This window comes from Chlamydotis macqueenii, chromosome 5 (genome assembly GCF_036417535.1).
Source record: "Chlamydotis macqueenii isolate bChlMac1 chromosome 5, bChlMac1.mat, whole genome shotgun sequence".
NCBI lineage: Eukaryota > Metazoa > Chordata > Aves > Otidiformes > Otididae > Chlamydotis > Chlamydotis macqueenii.
Window position 1 is genome coordinate 2,776,306 of NC_141560.1, and position 27,392 is coordinate 2,803,697.

The 27,392-nt window shown below is 45.5% G+C and overlaps 3 protein-coding genes across 6 annotated transcripts in view; 1 reads left to right on the forward strand and 2 right to left on the reverse strand.

The window, feature by feature from the left end:
• On the reverse strand, positions 1-14,718 carry L2HGDH (L-2-hydroxyglutarate dehydrogenase). Of its 3 annotated transcripts, XR_015258618.1 has the most exons (11): positions 14,615-14,718; positions 14,255-14,370; positions 12,369-12,520; positions 10,159-10,290; positions 8,957-9,119; positions 8,389-8,423; positions 6,867-7,034; positions 4,831-4,988; positions 3,666-3,797; positions 2,265-2,716; positions 1-978 (listed from the first exon to the last, which is right to left on the reverse strand). XR_015258618.1 is itself a non-coding variant. In XM_086748123.1 (10 exons), the coding sequence occupies exons 1-10, from the start codon at positions 14,701-14,703 to the stop codon at positions 2,521-2,523; spliced, it is 1,341 nt and encodes a 446-aa protein (XP_086604249.1). In that variant the 5' UTR covers positions 14,704-14,718; the 3' UTR covers positions 1-2,520. The 3 variants fall into 3 exon arrangements, 2 of the variants coding, with proteins under 2 accessions (XP_086604249.1, XP_086604250.1); XM_086748123.1 differs by having other exon boundaries at positions 1-2,716; XM_086748124.1 differs by lacking the exons at positions 14,255-14,370; positions 14,615-14,718 and having other exon boundaries at positions 1-2,716; positions 11,349-12,464.
• Positions 14,092-27,392, forward strand: part of DMAC2L (distal membrane arm assembly component 2 like) — a 14,776-nt gene continuing 1,475 nt past the window's right edge. The window contains exons 1-5 of one of the 2 annotated variants that reach the window (XM_086748126.1): positions 14,092-14,122; positions 15,018-15,127; positions 16,478-16,686; positions 17,218-17,389; positions 18,576-18,702. In XM_086748126.1, the coding sequence (XP_086604252.1) occupies positions 15,021-15,127; positions 16,478-16,686; positions 17,218-17,389; positions 18,576-18,690 (603 nt within the window). In that variant the 5' untranslated portion in view covers positions 14,092-14,122; positions 15,018-15,020 and the 3' untranslated portion in view covers positions 18,691-18,702. Of the gene's footprint in view, positions 14,123-14,786; positions 14,920-15,017; positions 15,128-16,477; positions 16,687-17,217; positions 17,390-18,575; positions 19,167-27,392 lie in introns of those variants that run through there. The other variant, XM_086748127.1, reaches the window with a different exon arrangement.
• The window catches only part of CDKL1 (cyclin dependent kinase like 1), a 15,949-nt gene continuing 8,259 nt past the window's right edge, over positions 19,703-27,392 (reverse strand). Inside the window, exons 4-9 of the mRNA XM_086748125.1 lie at positions 26,662-26,752; positions 25,723-25,923; positions 23,053-23,135; positions 22,463-22,519; positions 21,679-21,834; positions 19,703-20,757 (exon numbers count right to left, since the gene is read on the reverse strand). Coding sequence (XP_086604251.1) covers positions 20,650-20,757; positions 21,679-21,834; positions 22,463-22,519; positions 23,053-23,135; positions 25,723-25,923; positions 26,662-26,752 — 696 coding nt within the window. The 3' untranslated portion in view covers positions 19,703-20,649. The remainder of the gene's footprint in view (positions 20,758-21,678; positions 21,835-22,462; positions 22,520-23,052; positions 23,136-25,722; positions 25,924-26,661; positions 26,753-27,392) is intronic.

A 27,392-nucleotide genomic window follows, 5' to 3' on the forward strand; every position in this document is an offset into this window, starting at 1 on the left:
TGTCCTAATGCATTTATTCAGAATTTCAAGAATCACCAGTCCACGTGCCGTTACAGGTCCAGATCAGGCTTAAGACGAGTTCTGTCCACTGCATGCATCCCTGCGGGAGAAAAAGCTGCGCGGTGGGACAGGCACAGATAAGACACGGGTACTTTCAGAAGACAAGTTTGGTCATGTCTCCCCTCCCTTAAATAAAGTAATTCTGATTACGTAGAGCTATATCCTGCCTAATTCAGATGAGAATTAGCAAATACCAGTGAAACTTTTCTGTAAGTCAGGAGAAATACACAGGCCTTACGGCAATAAGAAAAAAACCTACCACACTATTTTAATTACAATAGAGAAAGGCACAGTTATTAAGCCATCCAAGTGGATTAGACCCTTTTAGAAAATATATTCATACATTTTCACACTTTGTGGGCAACAAGATTTATGTATGAAACCCCATTGTCATAATTCTCTGAAGTTAATCCTTTATAAAAGGTTTATGACGTTCTCTCTAGAAACACAAGTATTTCACAGAATGCTACATAAAGATTCATAATTTAAAAGCTTCAGTTAAACTCTACCCCAAAATCCTCATCTCCTGAGAGTAAAAAACACAGCAGGCTGCACAGCTAAAAGTGCTGACTTCAGATTCACCACAGTATATGACTGCTTTACATTTTAATGTTCTTTATTCTGTTAATACATGTTAGGGCCACACCTCGTGTGGGAGGAAGTTGCTTTTGCAATCCTTTTGTAGTATTTACTGTTGATAGGCAACACTTCTGGCGGGGAGTGAAGATACGATTGTTCCATTGTGAAGACACAGCCTTTACACAGCCGTATGGCATGTTAGCATTTGGAATGTCTGAATCTCTGTCTAGTGTCATCGTGGCTAAGAACAACGACCAAAGCTTTTAGTTGAAGGGCTTATTATTTGAATCTCCAAGTTGCCCTTATATGGGAGTCACTTTCGTGGTAAAGTAGATGTCACTAGGAACAAAAAAAAAAAAAAAAAGAAGAAAAGAAATAAAAAGAGACAGGTTAAGCCCTTTCTCTTTCAAAAGTAACTCAGCTCTGTACAGTAAAAACACCAGCTAGCACACTGACCTCCTATGCTAACACACTCCCTCATGCATGTCAGAGGAGTACAGAAAGTAGCTTAAAAAAAAAAAAAAAAAAAAAAAAAGAGTATGGCAAAGTGCCTGGTAGCAAACTACCCACAATTATCGGTATTACCCAACATCCTGTGAACATCTGCTTTAAAAGTATTCTCAAGTACTTTGTCCCTGGGGCCACATAATTCTTTTTTTTTTTTTGTAGCAATTATGCAGAACACACCAAGCTACTCAGTTAGTTTAGTACCAAACTTGTCTAACATCTCTCTATAATTTAAAGCACGTTCTCCACACAGACTCTCTTCCAGGCGCACCTTTGATAAAACTCCAAATATCAGGAAGAGTTCAGAAGAGTAACCAGCACTTTGTAAGCTCCCCTCTTGCCAGCCATCTGGGAAATGGGAAGCCTTCCTGACTCATTGCTGTTTGGGCTCCAAGGGAAGCGGTATGCAACATGACTCAATTAAGACAGGTTTCTGTAGCTTCCCTCCCGTCACATTTGCTTTTACAAAGACCATTTCCACTGGATTGCTCAACATGCTGTGCAAAGATAAGCTCCTTTTGCGTTACCAGTATCCAAAGGAAAAAAAAAAAAACCAAACCCAAAACCACCAAAGTAGTTTCTGATCCGTGCTGACTTCCCAGATTTAAGTTAAATGAAAAAATGACTGTTTACATATAAATTTTAATTTCAGCTCTGTAAAAAAATAGAGACAGCGATCAGATAGACAGCGTATCTCAATTGCATATCTAAATTGACTTGCATTTCGTAATCCCTTGTTAGGCTTATTTTTCTCCAAAATACTCTACATTCATGCAGACAGCTCCAAATATTGTTTTCAGTCTCTGATAAAGCCCTTAATTCCATATCATCAGATCCCTTAAGCAGGGCTTATCCCTCTATCTCCATTACTTTAACGCAGGAGACTGCAGACTCCAATTTAAACGGAGTCAGAGAGAAAGCACACAGAGAGCCACCCCATGTTTGTGCTTTTTCAGAGGACCGACCACTCCTCCAGAGTGCGAGGAGGAGGCAACGTTTAGACCAGCAGCATAGGAAGTCTGCGTGGACAACCCCACCACGGAGGCTCTTCCTGCTCCACCTAAAGGCCCGCTAGGTTTGGAGAGACCCTCAGGCTGTTCCTGCTCCGGTGGACAAACCTTCGCCACCAACGGGGCTGTGGGCTTCTTCCTTGCAGATGGCGGTACCGCGCCAGGTCTCACCAGGCACCGTAACTGCTTTATTCGTGAAGCTGAGAAGTTGTGGGCTGACAAAGGCAAACATTTCAAACGCTGGTCTTGCAAGCAACACGTTGCCTGTTTTATCTTTGTCATTAAAGGCTGCAGAGTTCATTCAATGCAGACAAGCTGCTACACATACAAGAGGGGTTCAAACCGCACTACACCCGTCAATCATTCACAGTTCAAATCTTCGCTTCACTTCATCTGCAATCATTTTTGCAATGGCAAGGGAGGAGGTAGCAGCAGGAGAAGGGGCATTTCTGACATGAAGAATTCTGCTTCCGATATCTCCACTGCCTCCATCAAATACAAAGTCATCTACCAAATTTCCGTCGCTATCCAATGCTTGAGCTCTCACTCCAGACGGACCCCTGCAAAATAAAGGAGGAGCTCACCATTAGAAAGAAAACGTTTTCTGAAGTCAGAAAATCAGTTCTGACCCTGTGAAGGTACCCAGGGAAACAGTAAGGAAGGTAGAGCACGGAGTCAAAGCCCAGTCAGGCTTTTGGGGGGAGCACAGGGGATTTTAACCCTTGTGAGGCAGAGTGGGAGGTGTCTCACAGTCATTACTGTAAAAAAAAGGGCAGGTAGCCAAGCAGAGGATCTTCTGAATCTTTCCTGGTTGTGCAGTTACTCTCCTCCCCCGACACAGAAACATGTCGTGTCTTTTCAAAGAGGAAACTCTTTCTTTTCAAACAGCAATCCTTGTCAAACATGAGTTTCATGCCAATGGTATGCTGCCTGAGCCGGATAACTCCCTTTTACCACGCTTGAGCTTTTCATACTCTGGATTTTCTCCCTGCAGATGTTTGGACAGTTAAACCCATCTCCATGTACTTAAATGTCTCGTCTTTCCTCACAAGCCACTCCAGTTATTTAACGTTTCTAAACTCCTTTGAATGAGTTTCTCTCTCCACACAGTAAGAATCTGAATACAATTTTACTGAGATGATTAAACTAAGTCAATATTCACTCAGTAGCAACTCAGAGTCTGGCTTCCCCTCTGAATTTCATTAGTGTTTTGCTTTCCTTGTGAACTCAGATTATGTTCAGGCTACTGAATGTGTCACTAGGATAAAGAGACTTTTTCTTTTCAGTGAATATGGAGAGTGTGAAGTCACACAAATACTCATCAAACTTGCCTGTACACAAGCAAACACACTATAAAAGGCCTTCCTGTAGAAAGTATCTAAATGCTTCTATCCTTTGGTAGCATATTTTGGTGTAGGAAGGGAGTAAGCTAATGCTACATTTGCTCCTGTTAAAAAGAAGAGATTTAACAAGCCACTGGGTGTTACTAACTAGAGAAGTTTTCTTTACCTGAGTACATCGTTGATGGTGACCTCAGGGATGAACTTCTGAAGCTGCTTCACCTGTGCGCTAAGGAAACACGCTCTGTACATTTCACTCAGTCCGTAAGAGAGGTTTCTTAGCACGAGCTTCCATAACCCTCTGTAGAGAGAAAAAATAACTGTAGTAAGAACAAATCTTCCACAATAAATGCAGCCATGGCAAACTAACACTGTTTAAGACGGTTGCAAATGCAACTGCATGGCAAAAGCTCCCATCAGTAAGATCAGACAGACATGCAGCTTGAGACTTTTTTCCATGATAATTCTGAGAAGACCATCATACTCCTAAAACCCTCTAGCTTTCAGTCAATGAATCTTTCTATGGCTTTGCAAATCTTGTTTGCTTGCTTTGCTTTCCTCATCTTCCAGTATAAAAACATATAGACAACAATCAAGATGCTTGCAACTCTTTAACGAACTGCATTAAGTTGAGCTGTTTGCCAGAAAGCAGTTTTCCAGTTCCCTGACCTGTTTTTCAGCCTCTCCTTGGATCACCCCCAATATTTTCACATCCTTTTTCAAGCCTAATTTCTAAAATTGAGCACTTGGTAACGGTCTGTCCAGCCCCTCATAGAGAAACAATGTTTCTCTCGACTTCTATTCTGTTCATTTCTGTTTGCCATGTTAGCAGTGATTCTTAATTCCTCTGACATGCATTCTAAGACAGCTTCCTGGCCCTTAACGCATTTCCTTGCACTTGTACATTTTTAAAATGTACATTGATGGTTTAACAAAGTTTAACACAGCAATTCAGACCCCTCTGTGTTCTCTCTTCCAAGCATCCTCTGCAGGTATTTTAATCACACTGTCTAGGTTGATTAACATTTACACTGCATTGGACCAGCACCAGTGAAGAGCTCCACCAGTAGCAACGTGGCTCACCAGTACCCTCCGATGAGCAGCCGCATTCTCAGACCAGCTGAGACACGTCTTGGTAATTTATGAAAATTCAAATATTAGTTCACATGAAGTCAAATCTCTTGGAGAAGTCCACCCTTATCAGCACAACTGTCTTTAAACACATAAAAAACTTGGCAAGAGCAGGCTTTTTGACAACAACTAGCTTGCTTCCATGGAGCCACAAGCTGACATTTAAATAACTGTGATCAGCAGACAAAACCAGAAGATATTACCTGTATGTTATAGCATCTAAAAAGTCTCCAGTGCTGAAGTCAAGTAATTTGTAGCCCTCTCGCTTAAAGGCTAGTACTGCGTTAGGACCAAGCCAAACACTGCCATCCATTCTCGGTGTGAAATGAAATCCCAGAAAAGGGAAGCGAGGATTGGGAACCTGAAGCGGGATACAAGTTATTACAGCCGTTATGGACCAGATCGGAGAAGCAGCCACGCAACCGCTCAGGTCAGCAAACTCACCCAGAAAACATGGAAAACATTTGTGCGGAGGGAAATACAGACATTTGCAGTTTATTGTGTGAGAGTGAATAAAACAAATCAAAACACAGCAAAGGAGTCATCCTCCCAATAAATGGAAATAACTTTTTAAATGAACAAGTGAAAAAGGAAGTAAATTTGCCATTTTATTTCTAATCACTACAACAAAATTCAAATCATATAACCATACAATTGGCTCCTGCGCTGGTTTTTCTGTTTGTTAATTGTGCAGTTACAGCACTTAACCAATTTTAAACCCCAAAGAACACAGCAGGGCCAAGTAAGACTGCAGCTTAGGTAAAAGCAAAACAAACAATAGGAAAAAAAAAAAAAGTACATATGATTTCTCAGGATATAAATCAACCCACAACAAAACCCATGACACACTAATGCTATTCACCAGTAGTAATTATACTGCAATAAAATATAAAATACGAGGAAAACCTCACCATTCCTGCGTTGCTCAAAACAACCTGCAGTCAGCAAGCCTGAGTAATGCTAATAACAAGTATCTGCAGTTTGGTTTTGTTTGCAAATGGAATACAGCGTGATTGTGTGCGAAGGCTGACACCCAGATCAGCTGTCCGTAGGCAGACACAAGTATCAAACAAGCACAGCCCTTCAGGAGCTGGCGCTTCAAGGTCTTCAGCTGTTTGGAAAAGGTGACTGCAGAGGTGTTGTGGGCTGAAAAGCAGTAAGTATTGGGTATTTCTCAAAAAACAGTATTGTTATGGCTAAAAATTGCTTCAAGATATGTTCCTTTTCTGTACTCGGTGCGCTGATTTTCCTGTTTAAAATATGCTTTTAATACTTTCTAAGCTTAGTGCAACCACTCCACAAACTACATTACGTTTCTGGTAACATATCACTAATTCTCATGCAATTTCTAATTTTATTACCGTATTTGGCCATTAAAAAAAATTCCAAAGGGTACAAGCTACTCTCCCACAAGGCTGGAAGGTACCCTCACACCCCAGCCAGTCCCTCCCTCCCACCCCAAGGCAGGATCCCTGGAGGATCCAGGTGAGAAGAGGTCTGACAAACACCCAGGGTTCCACAATTTCCCCAGGGCGACCTGCTCCAGTGTTTAGCAGGCAAATCAAAGTTCATATTCAGAAAGGGAGTGTTCCAACATCCTGCATGAATTAATTAAAATGCTGCCCTAGGAATTCTCTTTTCTTGCATGCTAACTTCACTTTCTGTCTGGAATGCCTCCTCTCTATCACAGTATTTGTCTATATTAGATGGCAGAAAGCTTGTCCTTTTCCTCCCGTGTCTATTTTTTCTCATAAAAAGTAAAGCTAATTCAAAGGTGAGGTTGAGAAGCAAATACCTAAATCTGAACTTTAGGTATTAGCACACAAGACGAAACCCTATGTCTAAGTAATTAATTATCTACTGTTGTCCCTCATTGACTTCTGAAGCCTGCTTACAGATTTATTCTATAACATAAAGAAAGAAGCCTGGCTTTCGTGAGCACGTGGCTACTGTGCTAAATGTTTCATTGTTTCCATATCAAAAAAAAAAAAACAAACCAAAAATGAAAAACCTCAACAAAAACACAAATAAAAAAAAGACAGGCAATTGCTTCCCACGTGGTACTTCTACCTGTTCCTCAAGAATTAACAAAATTAAGTTATCCTGTCAGAAAGCAACTGAATTTACGCCCACATGTCATGCATCACTATCTGCAGCGTAACAGAAATAACCACGTAACGCTGCCCTTATTTCTGTTGTTTTGGCAGGAGTGTGAGAGACAAACACGAAGAGTACATACCGGATAAATATTTCCTTTAACCATGTAGCACTTTTCTGGTTTTAGCACCAAATAATCTCCACGGAAGGGTACGATACGAGGTTCAGGGCTGCAGCCACTGATCTCAGACAGGCGATCTGAGTAAAGTCCTGCGCAGGTCACAATGTGCCGACAGTAGATTTCCTCACCCTGCGGAGAAACAAAATGAAATAAAAAACCACACCAAAATTCAACATAGCCACTGAAAAACCACCCATCACCTACAAGCCTTGGAAAAAAATGAGTCAAGACCAGAAAGAAAATTGATCATATTTTCAAAAGGAGGTAGAAACATTTAATTGGTTCATTTAATTGTTTATAATATTCTCCTTCATTCCCTGGAGGAGAACTATCCTAAAATGGCAATTCACTGTGCAGGTAGGACTGGAAGAATCTTTATAGAAAAGGGGGGAGGAGGGGAAGAAAAAAACCAGAATATGAAAAAGAAACATGTCGTCAATTCTCAGACTGCCTTTAGGCTCAGCTCTAGAACACAGAGCCTGGCGTTACACGAGCACGCGTATCGCACAAGGCTGAGGCCCAACGCATCAGCGCCAAAGACTCCGCTCCTCCAGAAACCGCGTGTCTGCCCCGGCACTCCTTCACGACGCGAGTTCACAGCACACAGTTACGGAGAGCTGTTAAATATCCAAACACCTGATCATCTACATAAATAAAATCACAAACTGTTACCTATCTATCTATCTCTCTCTCTTTCTCATGGTATTTGTTTTCAAATACTATGGGTTTTTTCTTCAACTAAAAATGTTTCCATAAAAATAATAAAATGAAAAAAAAAAAAAAGAGTATTTGGTGAGGGAACCGAACAGATTTTGAAAGCCACTTTTTAATAGAAGAGCAGAAATAGAACAAAAAAGCAGCAGCACTAACTTTAGACATTATGGGGGGGTCGTGAGGTTGGTTTTGTTTGCCTTCCTCCCCCCAAAGAAGACTCCAGATATTCTCTCCTGAAGGTGAAAAGGTTGCAGCTCCGTTTCCTGGGCAGCTTTAACTGACTCGCAGGAATGACACCAGTCTATGGTACCTGTTTTACCGAATCAGCTTGCGGCTCTCTGACGATAAAATGATTCTAAATGCCCCTTTATCATTTTTATAGATGCCAAAGACCAAAAGCAAAGATGAAAACAGGTGTTTCTCACCAAATGAGTATGTCATAAAAGGAGTCCTTGGAAACAACAGGCGTAAGAACGTGCAAATAAAGATAAGGGACATACACAGTCAAACCTAAGTCAGGCAGCAAGAGAAAATTATACTTTCGTTATTATTCCCAGCACAGAGTAAAATCTGAACAAGCTCATATGCTTTGTTAAGAATTGATTGCAGTCATTTTATAAAAGCAGTCCTAGATGACAGGGATCACGTTACCGAACAGCAGCTTTTTAACATTTTTAGAGAGCTGATTAATCTGCTGGGACTCAAGAAAAATTAAGAGAAGGAGAAACAGCTTCCTATTAAGCAATTAAATCTTCAGCTTAGTTCTTACCTTTGAGTTCCTAACGATGACTGGGTATTTCAGGCCTGTAACAGAATTAGACAAGAGAAGGAATTAATAGAATACGTAACAGAAAGCACACAAAACAAGCAACTTGTCACAACGAAGGGTTCTTCCACTGGAACATCTCCAAGCTACGGAGCAGCCACTGTTGGACATAACTTGTTTGTTGGGCACAACCATGTTTATAAATTAATAGCATTTTTTTTTTTAATTCTCCGATGTGTTTACCAGCACTGATCCAGCCTGCCTTCCAGGATAGACAAAAAGCACTACCACAAGAATACACGTGCAACATTCAGCTAAATCTGATTTTCATAGGAGAGAACAACCTTCTTCCTCAATTTTACTGTCATTTTCTTCCATCAGCATTAAATGTTTTGGCTGAAGGGTGACCTGCCTTAGAAAAAAAAAAGTGAGCTTGCTCAATACTCTAACATCCCTCTCATCCCTATGAGACAGAAAGGATCAGAAATGTCATTTCAGATAAAGCAAACGTCTTCCAAACAAAATGTTTGGCAGGACTGTAGTAAACAGAGGACAAAAAAAACTGCCTTACCATCTTCACTTTCAGAAGGACTTTCTTTAGCCATCTCCATGTTGGTAACTTCAAAATCAGTCAAGATCGTCCCACCCGCTTCCTGGAAGTCTTCAGCGTAGGACTGGGCCACTTGTTTGTAATTCACAATGCCGGTATACGGAGAATCAAGAGCCATCAGACCCTGAAACAGCATAAAGATACAGAAGAACAGTGAAGGCTGTATGTGGTCTTCGATCCAGAGAATATTTCATCTGGAATAACGTGCGTTGCTGTTGAGAAGGGAGACACTAAAAGACTGTCAGCCACTCAGCTGCTACAATAGCAGGAGCCATTTACCCGGCCAAGACAAGCAGAATGGTTGGTAAAACTGTGTCTTACACCAAACTTTCCTCTCCACTTGATACATAGCGCCATGTTTTACACCACCATTCAAGTTCCCTTTGCTTATGAGGACAGCACTCAGCCGAGGAATCGAAAGCAAACGAAGGAAGACCCATCTGAATCTACTCATTTGCAGATGTAAATGCTCAGCTGGATCTTGAACGTGCAAAGAATGTTTTAAGGTGCAAATACAAAATGTTTATGAGGAAAAAAAAGATTAAAAAGATTCCTCTCTAGAATTTTTTGTCTGTACCTACAGCCACTCATAAGCAATCAGTCATGCAGCTACACCAACCCCAAGCTGCCAGATGAAACAGTATGGGGAATTTATATCCAGATTTTCCTCTCAAAGACATACTGAACAACAACAAATCTGTGTTCCATAAACTGCTCTCCTTTCTCCTGCTGTGAAAATAAACACAGGGCTACCTAAGTGCTACCTAACAATCACACAGGTAGGAAGCAACCGCATTGAAATTGGCTCGATCCAAATCTGTGCTTACAGCTGGGAAGAAATTTTCATTGCTTTACTGTAAGTTAAATAATTTTAGTGAGAAGGAGCAGAACCATCTCAGCATAAACGCAGATACAGTGGCTCTAACCTGGGCAAATGAAAATCTGCCTATCAACCACAAAAAAAAAAAAAATAGTTCCAGACATACAAAGATACATTTACTTTTGTGGACAATTATATTTCCTTTGGGTTTTCAGGCTCTTTTGAACTCGTTACCCATGCAAATAACCTCAAGGCCAAAAACATATTTATGTTAAATTAACAAATGATGTCACCTGAGAAACTCGGGTCTTACATGCCAAATAAAAACAAGCAAATCCCTTACCCTGCAGAAGGGTTCTTTTTCTTGTATTTCCTTTGCTCCAATCAGTTTCAGACCTCGGACATTGTTCTGCAGCCCTCTTTCATACAGAGCTTTGAGCCTGGGAATTTCATCTTGTTCAGTGGCTACAATTAGCTTCAAAAAAAAAAAAAAAAGATAACCAGGCACACACCAGTGAGCAAAATACACAGAGCCAGGTCAGGTTTGGCATCAAGCCCAAGCTAACAAGCAAGCTATAGTGAATGAGTGACCAGTGAATTATAATTCAAGGGGGGGGAAATGTGGTTTGTGCCATTATTTGTACAAGATTCTACACATACCTACTGTTACTGAGAAAGCACTCATACACTAAGGAGAGTGAAAACAAACGTTAACTGTAGTTTAAGTTACTGTGAACAGATATTTGCTAAAAGTACCATGAGACTACAAATCTGAATGTGAAAGAAGAGAATATTTTTTTTTCAAGAGACACTAGGATGCTTCTGAAAATAAACCTGAACTTCACCCACGCTGTACAAATCTCCAACAGTCTCGATAAGAGAGTAAGGACACGTTCTGACACGGTGTCTAAACTGAATTGTACCAGCTTCCCTTCATTTACCCGTGTAGTTAGCTCACAACTATCTGTAACTGCAGGTGCACAAATCCACAGTGCCATCTTGTGACCGGCGCTGCAGCGGAGGGAGGACGGCATGAACACAAACCAGGCCGGGACAAACACCTCTCAGCAACACTGCCGCAGCCAGGGATCTCTGCTCTGCACCCCAGAGCTGGGAGAGAGCTGCACCCAGCTCCCAGTGGGTGCTGAGCCAGGGGGGAGGAGGTGAGAAAGTCAGGTGATGGTTTAAAGTGACTCAAGGTGGTCCAGACAAGAGCTGATGGTAAAGAATTGCAGCGGGACCTTCCAAGGTGAACAAGCTAACAAAATGGCAGATGAAATCCGATGCAGGTAAATGTGAAATGACGATGACAGAAAAAGCAGTCGTAGCCTCACGTATAAAACGATAGAATCCACGTTCAAAGTTATCACTCAGGACCAAGATCCTGGGCTTAGCATAGATGGAAACACCAGCTCGATGCCTAGTGACAGCTGGAAAGCCCGAAATTGAACATTAGGAACAACTAGGAAAAGGATACGGGATAACAGAGAGAACTCTAATATTTCACTGCAAAAATCCAGAGTCTGGCCACACCTTGAATGCTGCATGCAGCTGTGGTCCTCATCTTGTATCAAAGATGCGTTAAACTAGAAATGGTTCAGAGCATGAAGACAGGGTGGGGAGAGTCCTGAACAAGCTTCTCTAAGAGGAATGACTGAGCAGACCAAGAGTCGCCAGCTGTACGGGACGACTTTCGGGGAGAAGGGAATATAAAATTTTGTGCAACTTGGGAGAGCGTGAGCACAGATCAACTGTTCACCACCTCTCCCAACACAGGGGCTGGGAGCTATCAGACGGAGCTTGTAGGAGCCCGTTTCAAAGTGATGTAACTCTTCACGCAGCAGATTGTTGATCTCTGGAATTGCTCAAAGCATGCTCTGACGCCAAAGCTTTTAACTGAAAACCACTTGGAAAAGAAATCCGTTGAGAAACACTGCAGAAAAAAAACAGATCAGGCTCAGAGAATGACCTGAGCTGAAAACAGTTGGAAGCTGGGAGAATTAATAATTTGCTTGTCCTGTTCTCATTCCTTCCTGGGTCTCTGTTTACAGGCACTTCCAGAAACAGGATATAGGGTTGGGTAGACCCCACGCTGCACCAGTACAGCCACTCTTCTGTCCTCAGCGTTTCAGGTTGCGTTAGCTGGCTGTAAGAAGGCATAAACGCATGTAGCTTGGTGACATTTGGAGCTGTTTTCAAGTCATGGAGTCTCTTCAGAGCCTGACGTGCCAAGAAGCACGGCACGCTCATACTGAGAGCCTCTGTGTTCCCTGGAGCTACAGGTGCGTCTCCATGGGTCTCGGCTTCCACCATTACCTGGGCTATGTCAGCTCAGCCCCTAGATAAGGAGAATTATTATTTAGGCTGAGAAAAGGAACTGATTTGAGTCGCTGGAAAGAAGAAAACAAAAAAAAGCACGTTCATCCTGAAGGTAGTAAGCGTTGCAGAATTCCTCTCCTGGGAGAGAGACCACAAACAGGCCTATGCTACACATTGTAACATACATTATACAGTTTCCACTGGCAAAGTAAGGACACGCAGCAGTTCCTCTACCTTCCCACACTGTTTATAGGGTATTCCCTTCTCGTCGCAGTACTTGTAGCAGAGGGCTGCACCCTGCACGCACAGCTTAGCTTTCAGAGATCCGGGAGTGTAGTAAATTCCGCTGTGAATCACGCCACTGTTACGGCCGCTCTGGTGATGAGCTAAGTAGAAAGAAAAATACGTTATTAAAATACGTGTTCCCACGATTGGTTCATACCTTAATTACTTCAGCTGTTAGAATAGTGAGCAATTTGAGGTCCTGCCCTAAATCAAGAGATGCTCAAATAGTGTCACTGCACAGCAAACACAATTCCTCTCTTGGTCTCAAAAGGCTAGAAAAATACTGACACAGCAAGACCCAGTTAATAATAAACCATCGCAGCTTGCAATGTGTTGAATCAACAGGAAAAAAAAAAAAAAAATCACAAGTTTTTCCTCCAAGAGCTACAATTGCAGGCCAATCGATCAAAATTTTCTACGTGTTAGAATTAGTTTTAAGAAATTCCATTTTTAAAATGAAAGGCAGCCTTAAAGGCTTCATCGAAGCAATCCTCAATTTCTTTGGGCGTGCTGGCAGGCCTGGTAGGCTTTTCAAGTATTTGTAAATGGGATTAGGTTGCTATTTCCTCTTTGTAAATAAGTAAAATGGAAGGGAAAAATAGCACAAACATTTTTATTGAAGTAATTTGGGCAGGTTCTCCCTCTTAAAATATTGAGGTAATTCCTGCTTCGCACTCACACAACTGTTAAGGACTTCATCCATGTAGCGTCCTGGGGATAAAAAGCCACTTCACATCACAGCTGTCGCAACGCCAGAGCGATGTGTAGCCTGGCCGATGGAGCTATTTAAAGCGAGAGCTTGGGCTCACACGTCTTATTTCGAGGTAGCCATGGACGTGATCCCTTGGGGTTGCTCCTGCCTACCCCGAGCAACTGCGTATCTGCACAGGCACTTGGTGTGAAAAGACCGCTTACGGTGAACCTGTGCTCGTGCTCAAAAAGCTTTCAGACAATGAAGGAACAGGGCTCACTCTTCCTTATTTCCATGCCAGGACAGAAGCCCAGGGCAGAGTGCCTCCAGATTTCCCGCATACGCAGGCCACACCGGGAGCTGTGCCGTTTTACCCTGGCTAACGCTGGGTCAGCAATATCTTCCCAGTTCTCCCTGTTTAGTTCTTCACCTTCGACCTCGCGTGCAGCTGGCAGCACCTCGCACAGCATACACAGGGATATCCAGAAAAGACGCCGCAAACTGCAGTCTACAGTTCTGGCAGTTAACAGAGAGATTTTGCCGAGGCCAGCAATTCCCAGACATTTTTAAGCAGCTTTACTTCCCGACCCTCTATCCCTCCCCACCGACCATGACAGGTTGCTGTTCGCTCTTCCCCTCACGCCCCACCAAAAAGCTGTCCTGGCACCACAGAATCATAGAAAAGTAGCGCTAAACCGGACCTGCCCATGTCGTTCACCCTCCTTCTCCTTTTCCCCAAAATCCCTGCTGCTGGTGGAGCCCTAGGCCAGTCAAACCCGCTGCTTTCAAAGAATGAAGCGGCAGCGTTCAGCCTTTCTTAACTTAAAGCTCTAACTTGAAGCTCCATCAGCGAAGCCCGGGCTGACGACAGCTCTGCTTCTCCCCGAAGGACGCGTCCTTGGGCGAAGGGAGGATGAAATCCCCCATCGGGTGCTCTGCCCAGGGGGAATCCATCACCCGCTTCCAGGGACAAGGGCAGACACTCTTCCACAGCGGCTCGCCCACCCAAAAAGTGAACATTCCTTTACAGGCACGTTCATGAAATACCGAGGCTTTGGCCGGTGCGTGTTTCGGTACGGATTTCTGACAGACCGACCCCCGGTACGCCCGAGCCCGCGGCCGAGGAAGGCAGCCGGCGCCGTACCTAGCTCCTGCTCCTTCTCCAGCACGGCCAAGGCCAGCGAGGGGTGCCGCCGGACGAGCTCCCGGGCAGAGGCCAGCCCCACGATTCCCGCGCCCACCACCGCCACGTCGAAAGTGCTGCACGGAGACAGACACGGCCGTCAGCTCGCCCTTCCCGCGGGGAGGCGTTTGGCTGCCCCGGGGGCGGCGGGGGGCGGCTGCTCGCCCACGACCCCGAGGGGAGAGCGACGGCCGGGCCCCGTCCCGCCGCGAGGGAAAGGGCTGAGGGGGCGCGGACACACCGGGGAGGGGGAGAAGGAGGAGAAGGAGGCGGCGGCGGGGCTCGGGCAGGGCCGCCCCCGCTCCCGCCCCGCGGCCTCACCTGCGCTGGCGGCGCTGGGCCCGCCACAGCGCCCCGGGCCCGCCGCCGCCGCCGGCCCCCAGCTGCCGCCGCAGCGCCGCCGCCGCCATTTTGGGGGCGGTGATACCCGGCGGGGCCGGGCTCCTCCTCCGCGCCCGCTCCGAGGCGGCGGTGAGGGCCGGGCAGGGTCGGCCTCCGCGTGGGTATCGCTGCTTGGCCGCCTGGGAGGCCGCCCGGCGGGAGGAGAGCCCGGGAGGGCGGTGGGGACCCCTCTCCGGGAGCTGATCCCCGGGGCTTCCCCTGCAGCTGCTGGGCTGACAGAGCCGGTGAGGCCTTGAGGGGAAGCCGGGTCCTGCTGCTTCGGGAGCTGGGTTTGACGCTGCAAGTAACGTCTCCGTTTCCTGCCTCTCTGCTTTTCTTCAAGAACATGGTGCTGTTGGGAAAACTTGTGCAGCCGGTGTGCAGCCTAAGCAAGGTGCCAGCACTGGCCTCCTGCAGACACTTCTGGGGATGGCTGAATGCCGTGTTCAACAAGTAAGAGGGGTTCGGTGTGCACAGGTCTGGTTGATCTGGTTGGAGGCGCCCCTGCTCCTTGCAGGGGGGTTGGACTGGATGGCCTGGAAAGGTCCCTTCCAACTCCAACCATCCTGCAGTTCTAGGCCCCATCATTGGAAATGTTCAAGGTCAGGTTGGATGGGGCTTTGAGCAACCTTATGTAGTGAAAGATGGCCCAGCCCGCGGCAGGAGGGTGGACTAGATGATCTTTAAAGGTCCCTTCCATCACATTCTATGATTCTAAGTCAATTAACGGGTCCATATATCCACTGCACGGTTTGTGAAGCAGGGAGCATTAAGTCGCAGGGCTGGAGAGAACATTTTATATGATCAGTGCTTTTCTTTCCCCTAGATTGCATGTGGATGCTTGGCAGGGGTCATTCCTTACCTGTTTGCAGTTACAAAGCCGTGGCTTTCCAGAGTAGGTGTGTGTTTGCTCCCCTCCCTGGGCTGGCCGAGGCAAGCTGGCGATGTGGACTCTCCCTCAGTGCCAGTCTTCCTTTGACCCCCCCACTGCATTTAAACCAGTAGCACAGCCGTGCCCCCTTTACTTATTCAGAAAAGCATCTAACCAATGTGTCATTTACAATGCGACTCAGCCACACAAGGGTTTCACATTTACTTTCAGAAAGATAAAGCCTTTCTCTGTGAAACTCTTTCTCTGCCCATAGCTCTTGCCAGAAGCTAATAGTTCCACCTTACATCTTCCAGCTGTGTGGAAAGAGTTGCGTGGTGTAGCTGATTGCTGTAACGGAGTGGGAAGCTCAACCGGACAGAGTCTCTTCCAGGTCTCTGCTTCCATCTTCAGCATTCCCCGCCAGATTAAAAAACAGATCCTTTTCCTGAATGGACCCAAGGATTTTAACTAATTGCTGAAGTGTGTCTTTTTGAAAAATTGTAATTGTAGAGGTAAAAAGGCTTCAGGAATGATATATGTGAGATAAGCAACGAGAGGGTTTTATAGAAGCAAAATATGTTTGGGAGACAAATTTGCAATTGTTGTAAAGCCTTGTTCTGGGCAGAGAAAGGCGTTTTTAATCTCTCCTTACAGACATGGAAGGAAACAATCAGTTGGAAGGGTTAAGCCAAGTTGCATTGGTATTCTTTCTCTTTTTTTACTGAAAGCATGTGCCATTTAAAACAAGTTAAAAAAAAACCCTCGTGCCAGACTGTTTAAGAACCAGCACAATCAAAATAATTCCAATAAATCATATTCTTACTTTTCTGACACACACGTAGCCAAGTATTTGTTGTGCAGTATTATTATAGTCAAGACAATAAATCTGCCACCTTATAGAAACCACGTGAATGCTCTTTCTGTCTTGGCAGGGTGGACTACGAACGTATACAAGCCGTTGGCCCTGACAGGGCAGCTTCAGAGTGGCTGCTGCGATGCGGTGCCCTGGTGCGCTATCAGGGCTATGAGAAATGGCAGCAGGACTACAACGGTCTCCCAACGGGGCCCCTGGGGAAGTACAAGATCGAGGCAATTAATGCCACTGAATCCTGCATCATGTACCGAGGATTTGACTATTTGGGTAATGTAGGCACAGCTGTGCACCGATTATACGGAATGATCTTAGTTCTGTCAGTTGCAGCAAAATATGAATAACTGGGTCAAAAAGCACTACTTTAAATATTCTTTTTCTTCTAAACCAAGTGATGTTTTTGGTGTCTTTGAAATCATAATCCTGCTTGTTCTGCAGGCATTTATGATGTCTTCAAAGACACACACAAAAAAAGCAAGCTCTCGGTTTCTTACAGAGAAGAGATTTAAAAAGTATTTCAGGTCGTTGTTTATCTCCCAAACTTGCAGAGCTTTTTTTGCTACTTGCCCGCATCAAAGCTCTTAGAATCTTACCAAAAGGATACAAACCCTGGGGTTTTCATATCTCTGAAGTCCCGTAAAGGGGTTTTGGAGCTTCCTTGTGCGTTACGGCCTCACTGTAGAGAGGAGCGTGGTGTTGTGTTGTTTTGGAGGCAGTTACTAAATCAGCGAGTGAGAACTTAACAACCAGTACGGGTTGTTTCTGGTATTCTGAAGCAAGTACTCATTTTTGTCTTTCCAGATGGTCTTGAACACGTTACAGAAATCAAGCTGCAGAAGTGTATTTACATACGGGACGAGTGTCTGCAGAGGCTCAGCGAGACGAAGAACCTACAGAAGAGTCTCCTCCAGCTGAAGATCATTTCCTGCGGGAATGTCACAGATAAAGGCATCATTGCACTTCACAAGCTGACGTACGTGAGCTGCTGAGCTCTTCTTGCTCCCTAGCTGTTGCCACCCTGCAGTTTTGGGATTATCTTAACTGGAAGGTCTGAAGTCTGCATGTTGCTGGGCTGTTTCAGATGCGTGTGAGGCTGTGCGATGGCTGGGTTTGGGGACTGACCCGAACGACAGCCTGGGAGGGATGGCTCTGGCAGGAAATGTTTCTTCAAGCGTGGTTGAAGACAAAGTGTTGTGGATAGCTCAGAAAATGGATTAACACAGAGATATTAATCAGCCTTTTCAGGCTGGTGTCAGGGATTGTGTAGCACAGGCCTGCAGCTGAGAGTCAGAATCATCGGGGGCACTACGTGAATCCATAGTTGCGCTTCTGCCTTCAGAGCTGAGCACGGCGTCTCCCATTTCCACTTGAAATCACTTATGCAGTGTCGATTGCTGCACAAATTAGAGCAGGACATGTGCTCTCTGCCAATACGCAACCCTTGCAAGAGCCGTGAATGCGTACGGCTTCCTCTCCCGTTGGCACGAGGTGGGTTTTGCTCGAGAACAAGTAATTAATGATCCCCTTGATTTCTACTCCTGACTGCCCTGCTGCAGCAGCTTTTCAGGGCAGGCTTTGGCTGTGTCCTGTCACTTTTACTGTCTTACCACACCTCACACTTCTTCCTATCACGAAGTTCTCTCGTGCTCGCTGTAGCCCGAGAGTCCTAGGGCAGAGCTGTGTTTCCAGGCAGGGGAAGCCGCATGGGCTGGAGGCTGCGCACCTCGGCAGCACGTCCCTAGGGCCCGTATTGAACCGGGGCCTTAAAGTAACTCGCAGCTGTCTGCTATTACACGGAGTTAACAGACATCTACAAATGGATTTCCTCCTACAGAAAGTTATTATTAAGGACTTTCTATATACTTCTCTATTATTTACATTCAAGTAACTTTTACTAAATTGCTGTTGACATTATTAAATACAATTTAATACAAAGGAAGCCTTGTGACGGGGGGGTCCAGGATCTCTTTTTGAGCTGTGTAGAAGGACTGAACTTCCAGTAAGCTAAAAACTTGAAGCACCCACTTCAGAAAAAAACTTCCATTAGAACCAGTAACCTTTTAAAATACTCGAAATAACTATGGCAGAATAATCCTTGTCTAATTTCTATGTCAACACTTAAATACTTGTTGCTGACTTTTCTTTTTAAATATTTATAGGAACCTTGAATATTTGTTTCTGAGTGACCTTCCTGGAATAAGAGAGAAACAAACCACTGTTCGCATCCTTCAGCAGGCACTGCCAGACCTAGAGGTGCAGCTGGATTTAGAATAAACACGATTGCACGTAATTGAGATTTATTTGATTTCATAGTGTTTATCGTATGTTGCATGAATTAAGTTGTAGATGCTACTGTATTTCCAGGTATGGAAATAAGCCCAGATATCCCAGTCCAGCCTTAAAAGCTGTAAGCAATCTTTTATGCAATCGGGTTTTATTAAGCTTAAACTATATGGTAAGCAGAGAAGGTAGGTGTCTGTGGATAGTAATTTTTCCCCTGGTTTTATAGGAAGCTGTAATACACCAATTAGAAGTGTTCAAATTATTTTACTGCACAGAAATTCTCGTGCAAAGCGACAGTGGGAAGAAGGTCAGTGGGGTGAAACAGCAGCGCTGTACACTTTTATTGCCTGTTGTTGATGCTGCGGGAATGAGAGCTGTTTACTCTCGGAGATCTCGCCCAGTCAATGGGTGCTGATTTTATTTAATAAAATAGCTCGTGGGCCTTTTTTCTGTTCCCCACGCTTTGACTCACACAGCCTTTGTTTGGTTTCAATGGAGCGATCTACAGACAGGCAGCCTAACCTTCTCATGAACACCGAGCGAGGAACTGAGCGTTGCTGTATTTGTGGAGAAGCAGGGTTTCTTAGATCCGCCCTTGCACACATTTTCACTGTATGCTGACACGGACTACGTTAGTTCTATGTAACTCCTTAGTTGCATCCATATCCATCCACTAAATAAGAGAACGATTCATCCTCAGGAAGAATATTGCATTTTTAGTCAAATTCCTGGCTTTGGTGGTCGGGGAGAGAAAGGTGGTAGGCAGTGACTCCAAGAAAGCAAACACGGTGTTCAGGATGAAAATATATTCAAGTACAATATGAAATAAAAGGCAGACAGGCACGCTCTGTGAGAATATGGCACCTGTCCCATTGAAATTGCTTTAACTGTCACTGAACACAGAACAGTACTGGGAAAAGAAAACATTTTTGCTCTAGGTTTCCATTAGAAAGAGGATGTTCCTTGCCCAGTAGTAAAACATTGTACAGTAAAACACATCCAGTAAATTGGAAAAACAAGCTACATTTCTTTTATTCAAAATCCACACAACATTACATCCTGAGATTACACAAACCCCAAGAATCATTCTAATACATATGCATAGGTAGAATTCCTGCCTGTGTCTGGCCAATGTTATAAATTATATTTATTAATTATTTTTGATAAAAACAATTTCTGAAACACTACAGGCAAGTGACTGCCCTACTGACAGAAACAACAAATAAAACCAACCTCATAATGCAAGGAAGAAACAGGCAGGAGAAACTCCGCAAAGATTAATGAAACAACAGGTTTTACCATTTCCATGTTCTCCTGGTAACAGTGCCTGCTGAGCCTTCCAACAAGTCATTACTAGTGCTTTTAATACGTTGTGATCTGTAAGCGCAGTACGTAGGACAGACAGACCTTTAAAGCAGAGCTGTTTCAGCAGGTTTGTAACGAGCTGGAGCAGTTAGGGAGCCTCTCCTCAGGCTTGGCTCCACAAACACATACATCTGTCTTCTACCCGCATGGGCAAGATGTTCACGGTTCCTGGGGATCGGTGGCTTAGCCCCAGACCCCAGACTTTGACACAGTGGGACTCTGATTTATTTGGCAAGGTTGCAGTTCTTCTGCCAGCTCTGCAATACTGGTGACAGACAGGCAACAGAGTTTTAAACTTCAGGCTGTAAACACTGGTTTGCAGTAATCCTGAACCAGTATACAATCACGAATTAAAGCAAACCAAATGTATTTTCCTTTGTACACAGAACACTGACCAACGTGCGCTTGGAGTTCCCTCTGTGCATCACTTTCCTTCCGTTACTGACGCAGAATACGTTACTTTACAGACCACTTTCGTATATGTCATAGCATATATTAATTTAGTTTTCCACCACATATCCTCCTTTTATAAATTGTGAATGACTGCAGCTTTGAACAATAAATAGTTTTTAATCTGCCATCCGGTTAGATGTTAGGGAAATGGTAGTTTGATTTCCTTGTTTTGCAGCAGCACTTCTTGCTGTCCAAAGCTGGTAGAGCGTTGCTGCTGGTTAACTGGGGCAGGTACTGCAACTGAAGGGAAAGTTACATAGTGTGTATTTGTTTGAAATGAGAACAAAGCATGCATTTCATTTTTCAAAAAGGAATATAAGCTATAAACCCATTCATACCGTAACCCTGTGCTTTTCAAACTAAAAGTCATGGATCTGGTGTTCTACAACTGGACTGCAACCAGAACAGCTCATTAAAGGTATTTCTTCCAGTCATCCAGGACAAGAAAAATATTACTTTATATCCTGTGTCATAGAAATGGAAGAGGCAATTGATCCAGGAATTTCTATGCTGTAGCAGTTCTCCGTCCTACACCTCCGACTTCCCTGCATGTTCGCAGCGTTACAGCGGCCGTGGGGAATGTGGCTCACAGGAACTGCTGAATGACTCTCATCACGAGGCTGGATTTGGAGACTTGGGCTGCAGTCTGGAAAGACTGAAATGGCAGGGAGACATTGCTTGGCAACACCAGTCGCAGAAACAGCCAGTGCACTGTGTAACGTCTGGAACTGAGGAAGGGATCACATCCCATCAGCAGTTACAAATGGAACTGGGCATTTTTGCCATCTCCATAATTTGAGGTTCAAAAGCACCAAAGGTCCCAGAGAACTCCAAATTAAACCAGCCACACAAGCCCGTCCAGTTTGTTCAGCTATGCTGCTATTCTTTGGCAGGAATTCCTGGATAAACCCCATCTTCCATGTTGCTGTGCTGCTTATCCCCAGGGACTCAACAGAGCTGCAATGCAGAATTCGCTTTGTACTGAACTACTCTTTAGCCAGGAGGTTCATTTTGTCCTCGGGCTAAAATTAAGATTGGTCTGATGCAGGAGCTCGCGCTCACCCTTAACTGCCAGTGTGAGCCCCTCTCCTGGGAGCCAAACAAGGAGAACCAGTCCCCTCCTTAGGCAGAGAGCATTAAACACCACTATGAAAATGTTACCCCTGGCACGTGCTTCCGAGTCAGCCTGCCTGGTTTCCGAGCCGTTTTTTCGTGTTCTTTCCCCAGATCCTCTGCCTCCCTAATGCTGTCAAAATAGGGGTGCTGCAGCAGCTGCTCACAGCTCTGCCGCTCTGCAGGGTCCATGCGAAGGCACCCCTGAGAAAAGACAAAGTCAAGCATCACACAAAACGCTCATTGAACAGGTCTGCACAATTCCAGCCACTCACCACAGCCCACGAGCATTCGCACAGATACATGTGCTGATCTCTTCTTTTAATGAATTGTAAGAGTCTGGCTTTTCAGAGTCAGCACGAAGCTTGCAAAGCAGCTAACACGGAACAATTGCCCCAAGGCAGGAACAGAAATTGCGGCCGGAGGGACAGTTACAATTGTATGGTGTAACAGAGCAGCAAGTGTCAAAAACCAGTTAAGCCCGTAACTTTCATTTGAAATAGAACAACTTTCTTAAACAGAGGAAGCTGTGTTGTTCCAGTGTTTAGCGTGGCCAGTACCATCCACAGCGGCACCTTCTTCTTCATGTCTCCTTCCTCACAGTTTCCATTCGATGCATCTTAATAAGGGAATAACAGGTTTTCCACCTCCATGGTAAAGATGAGTGGATTAGAGAGGAGTGGATTAAAAGTCCTGTCCAAATCCCCTCCAGCTCGATTTTTCAATGAATCTCTGATACCTCAGTAGCCAACTCTCAAACCACTTCCCAGCTGATAAACAAAACAGGCTAAGTCTCAGTGCAGAGCTCCTCCACTAGCTGCAGTTTTCTTACCTTCATGAGAGCTAAAGCAGAGTATGAAATATTAGGGAATTTCATTTCTAATGGCTCCTGGAGGGAAAAAAAAAACCAAAACAAACCAGTAAGTGTAGTCATATTAGCAAGCTTTCAATTCATTAGGGTACAGAGAACCAGCTTTCCCTAGAAACATGACCTGTACCTCACGAACTGGGTCTGTCACTTCATGTGCTTAGAGGGGAGCTGCCTGGCACTACTGAGGATGGGTAGGGTGGCTGCTGTGCCACCAGAAGCACGGAGAAGGAGCAGAGATTAAGCATTTGACCGCTTTTACACAGGGTATCGGTTAAAAAGTCACGAGAGGGGTCCAGCCACCTCCCAATAATATTCTAGTGTACACGGGCAAAGTAGAGGGCAAAGCTTTTGAATAGGGGAAAAAATGCTGTGCAGCAAAGGACTGGTCAAGCTGAGCAAGTGAGGCTTTTCCAGCTGTAATTCCAAAGCAGACAGCACGTGTACTCTGGGTAAAAAGAAACGGGAACATTTCTCTGTCCAAACACCGTGTCTCCTTAGCGCTGCTGGTTAACGCGAGGCTCAAGGGAAGCGCGTCTGGAGGGAACGCTTACCATGCTGTCTGGGTCTGGAATTCTTACCCCGCTGAAGAACTGGTTGGTGCTGAACACTTGCTGGTGCCTGGGAATAAGATCCCCTTCAACCCAGAATAAAAAAAACAAAGTCAGATGATTAATTTGCTGTTTTTACAGTGCATGCTCTGAACAAGCTTATATCCTCTACCAAGGCTGTCACCATCCGAGAGAACATCTAAAGAGATGGAGTACCAACAAGTGAGCTGATTAAAAGTTCTTTTGTGAAAACTAACATCCATCTAGGACATTGGTGATCCCACAGCCGTGTGACCGCGCTGAATGAAAGGCAGGAACACACAGCTCCAGCTGCCTGCAGTCACAGCTGCCCAGGGCCTCACGCTGGAATCAGCTCAAAGAAATTCAGCTGGTGGGAGCAGTTTTTGGAGCGGGAGCACTCAGCTGCTGTGCATCCTGCAGGCTCCAGTTTCTGTGCTGTGCAGCAGAGTGGCTTTTATCAACTGTGGCCACTATAGCTGGGGGCCTTGAAAAATACATATTTCTATATATCTCCTTGTGCCAAATGCCCAGATCCTATCACTGCATTATTTGGGTAACTGCAAATTTGGATTTGAACTAGCAAATCCAAACTGGAACACCAGGGAGTTAGGTGGGCAAGGCAGTAAGTTGCACAAACATGCCTGCTCTGCGCCAGCACCTGTACCCCCGCTGCGCGCCAGCCGAACTCAAGAGCTGTAACTCAAGATCTGCGCGTCGGTGAGCGGGGAAATGTGTCCCAGCGTCATGGCTAGAGGGTGCTGTGCAAACATCGACCGAGGTCTGAAACTCCTGCCGGCCACAGCACCGAGCTCCAGCCAGGGATCCTTCCCCAAGTGTTGGGGAAGATCAGATCAGCAGTTAACTCCCCTGCTCACATCAGCCCTGGGCTCCAAGAGTAACTGGCAGGAGCGGCTGTTTGTGTTGGCGATGGCCGCTTGGCCACGCTTGTGGTGTGCAGGGCGGCTCTGCTGGCCTCCTCTCCACGCTAATGCCGTGTTTCAGCATTTCCAAAGGGAAAGAGTTCCCAAGAGGCAGCGCGTCTGCTTAAACAGCCGTGTCTTCTCTGACTGCTGGAAGGGGACACGCTAACCACAAGTGTTCCAGCTTCATTAAAATTTAACTCATATTGGGTGAAATTCTTTTTGTACTCTCCTAAGGATGCTGTATAGAAAAGACCTGAAATGCAGCACCAACAGGAACACGCTGTAGCTTCTCCTGCTGCAGCTTCGTGGACATTTTTTGAAGCTTAGAGCAGCTCAGAACAAGCAAAACGTTAAAATCAAATCCATAACAAAAGAACCAGCACAAGAGCCAAACCACTGCCATTACACAGCTCTGACCGAGGAGCTTTTCTCTGTAAACACGGCCTCAGTCCACCGCCTGGATCAAAAGGGAATTTCTTCTGGCTGAAACCCTATCGTTAAAAATAAATTATAACTTACCTAGCGCTGCCATAAATGTACTCTGCAGGATGAAGCAATCGACATTGAACTATTTTTCTAGCTAAGGAGCTTATATGTTTAAAGCCATTAGTCACCTTTATAGTTTCATAAACTGCTCAGTAAAAATTACTATTCTCAGTTCATTGCAACAAATTTCAATTAAAAGCAGGAGGTTGCTCCTTTCCACCAGAGAAATCAGATGTCACACACCAAGATCAAATAGAATCAATGAGACTGGATTAATTTAAGTGTTACACAGGTAATGGATCATTTATTTAACCTCTATTCCAAATCCAGAGTGGCTCCTAAAATCCCTTGGTGAATGAAGACAAACAAGTGGAAGAGACAAACTTCAATGTCCACGCTCTCTCTCCCAAGCACACAGCCATCAACAGGCACCTGCAATGTTTACGAGACCTCCAAAGCTGTGATGAACTAACTCCAACTATTTGTTATCTAGAGGCAGGGACTGCTTGGCTTAGTACCAAACCCTGAAAAATACCTGGATCTTTCAAACCTTTACAAAAAACATTCCTGGTCCTTCCTGACGCAGGCACCTCATTTTTCTGTCTGTGTGGATGGGACAGCAGCAGAAGCAGGCGTTTCTGTGCCTCCTGAGGGGCTGGCCCTGTGCTCCCCACCCCCTGGTAGTCGCCGAGCCACCCCAAAGGACCAGGAGGGGCATCCAGTGGTCACCTAACACATCCCACAGCTTTCCTAAACCACCCAGCGCCAGACCAGCTGCCCAGAGGCCACCACTGCTCAAGAGAGTGGAAGGACGGTTTCAGGCAGGTTGCAGGCAATGATCCTGCTTATGCAGCCCTGTCCGTTGTGAGCCTTTTAGCCACAGCCTGGCACCGCTGGCGCGTACAAGCTGAAACCAATTCCACCCCAGAGATCTTTTTCTGAAGACCAGTCGCCATCCCACATGGATGCCAACTTCGTTTTCCCAGATCCTGCCAGGACTTGCAGCATCTGTTACTCCAACTACTTGATCTCCTAACGAGATGTGCGTGTGCAAGTCATGCCAGGAAAAGCCAGCTCCCTTTTTAGGACAGTAAGACCTCAAATAAGGCCAGCACCTACTAAAGGGAGAGATCCACTGGATAAATTCACCTCCTGGCTGATCCCCATTCCCACCACAGAGGAAAAGTCCTCCTGGGCCAGCTCTAGTCCTGCCAAGGGCATCGGGAAGACCGGGGACACTTACCCAGAGTTCTCCGGATGAGGTACAGCTGGTCAACGTCAGACTTGCCAGGCCACAGAGGGACCCCAGACAGCAGCTCTGCAAAGACGCAGCCTATGGCCCACACGTCCACGGGAGGGCCGTACTGGGTGTCTCCCACAAGTAACTCCGGAGAGCGGTACCACCTGGTAGCCACGTAGTCTGTGTAATAGTCACTCGGACCAGCTAGGTTGGGGCCGGGAAGGAGAGAAGCAAACAGGAATGTGGGATCAGAACGATGCAGACGAGCTGCCACCAGTTGTTACACGTACTGGGGCACCTCCTGGGCAGGCAATAGCTACAGGAACAGGATGAGTCACTGGCCGCTAGCAGAACTCAACTTTGGAAACACTTAAGATTTGGCCAAAATCAAGACCGTATTTTTCTCCAAATGAAAACATGCAGAGCTCCACAGCAGGGCCCTGCACCAGCCAGTGGTCAGTTCTCAAAGCCCACGTGATTTGTCTGAACAAGAGCTAAAATAACCCAACCCAACAGATTAGGGGGTTTATTTACAACGGAAAATGTGAAGCCATTGTTTGCAGAGACAGCGCCTTCTGCCAGAGGGGCTCCTCCTGCCAGGGAACTCCAGCTGCGTCTCCAGCGTTGCATAAGCAGTGGCTGGGCAGCTCCAAGATGCCCGAGGCCGCCTTCCGTCTACCAGTGCCAGCACCACCGGCAGTCCGGCTGCACCAGCAGGGAGCTCACACGGAGTTTGTTTACAGGGGCACCTGGCATCATGGTGTCTGGGCTAGCTCCCCAAAAGCTGGTTCGGGGATCTCTACCCAGCAGAGCTTCTCCGTGGAAACACGCCAGCCTGATTTACACGTGCATCAGACAAAGACAAGTGAGTCTTTACTGGTGTCTGACAGCCCGATCCTACACTTCATTTGCGCTTTCATGTGCTAACAATCCGTCACTCACTCAGTATGCGAGCAAATCCAAAGTCACACAGTTTGATGACCGAGTGCTTGGTTATCAGGATATTTTCTGGCTTTACATCTCGGTGGATGCACTGGAAACAGAAACAAACGAGGTCAGAAGCAAGTATTTACCCTGCCGCTCAGATTCAGCCACATACCCCTTGCACACTGCGCCAGGCGATCAGTCCTGCTGGAAGAGAAGATGAAAGGATTTCCTAACAGCAGCTAAAGCCACGTCCTGCCGGGCAGGACAACGACCCTGCCTGCACCCCACCTCTGGGAGCGCAGCAGAGACCTTCATTTCTTCTGCCTGTCTATGAAAGCTGTGCTCTACTGAAATCACCAGGGTCCTGCTCACGTTGTCCCACCCCTACCATCACCTCAGCGCAAACATCTTGGGCTTTTCCTAGCTAAGCTGGTGGTAAATTATTCTGTCTCCTCCTGAGGACTGAAATGCTGCTCATTAAACCACTGTTATGGAGTTCCACAAATAAAACCTCATTACCTGTGATCTACAGCGGGTCGGACTGCAGCATCTCATTGTTCCCTCTGCTTTAAAACTCCATTAAATCTTTCAGACTGAGTGGGGGAACAGAAAAAAAAAGAAGCAAAACAAAAAAATCTTGGAAGCAGGACAGACCTATGGCTAAGTTCCTGTGGCTCAACTGGACATAATTCTCCCAGCAAAGACAAAACGCCCATTCCAGAGCGATCTCCTGCCTGACTCAAATC

Bases quoted from the DNA above. Each gene is read 5' to 3' on its own strand.
- L2HGDH (XM_086748123.1), bottom strand. From the start codon at position 14,703: ATGGCGGCGGCGGCGCTGCGGCGGCAGCTGGGGGCCGGCGGCGGCGGC. The intron at 10,291-12,368 runs GTAGAGGAACTG...TTTTTTTTGAAG, and splicing joins CCTATAAACAGTGTGGGAAG to CTAATTGTAGCCACTGAACA. The intron at 8,424-8,956 runs GTAAGGCAGTTT...ATTCTGTTACAG, and splicing joins TCCTTCTGAAAGTGAAGATG to GCCTGAAATACCCAGTCATC.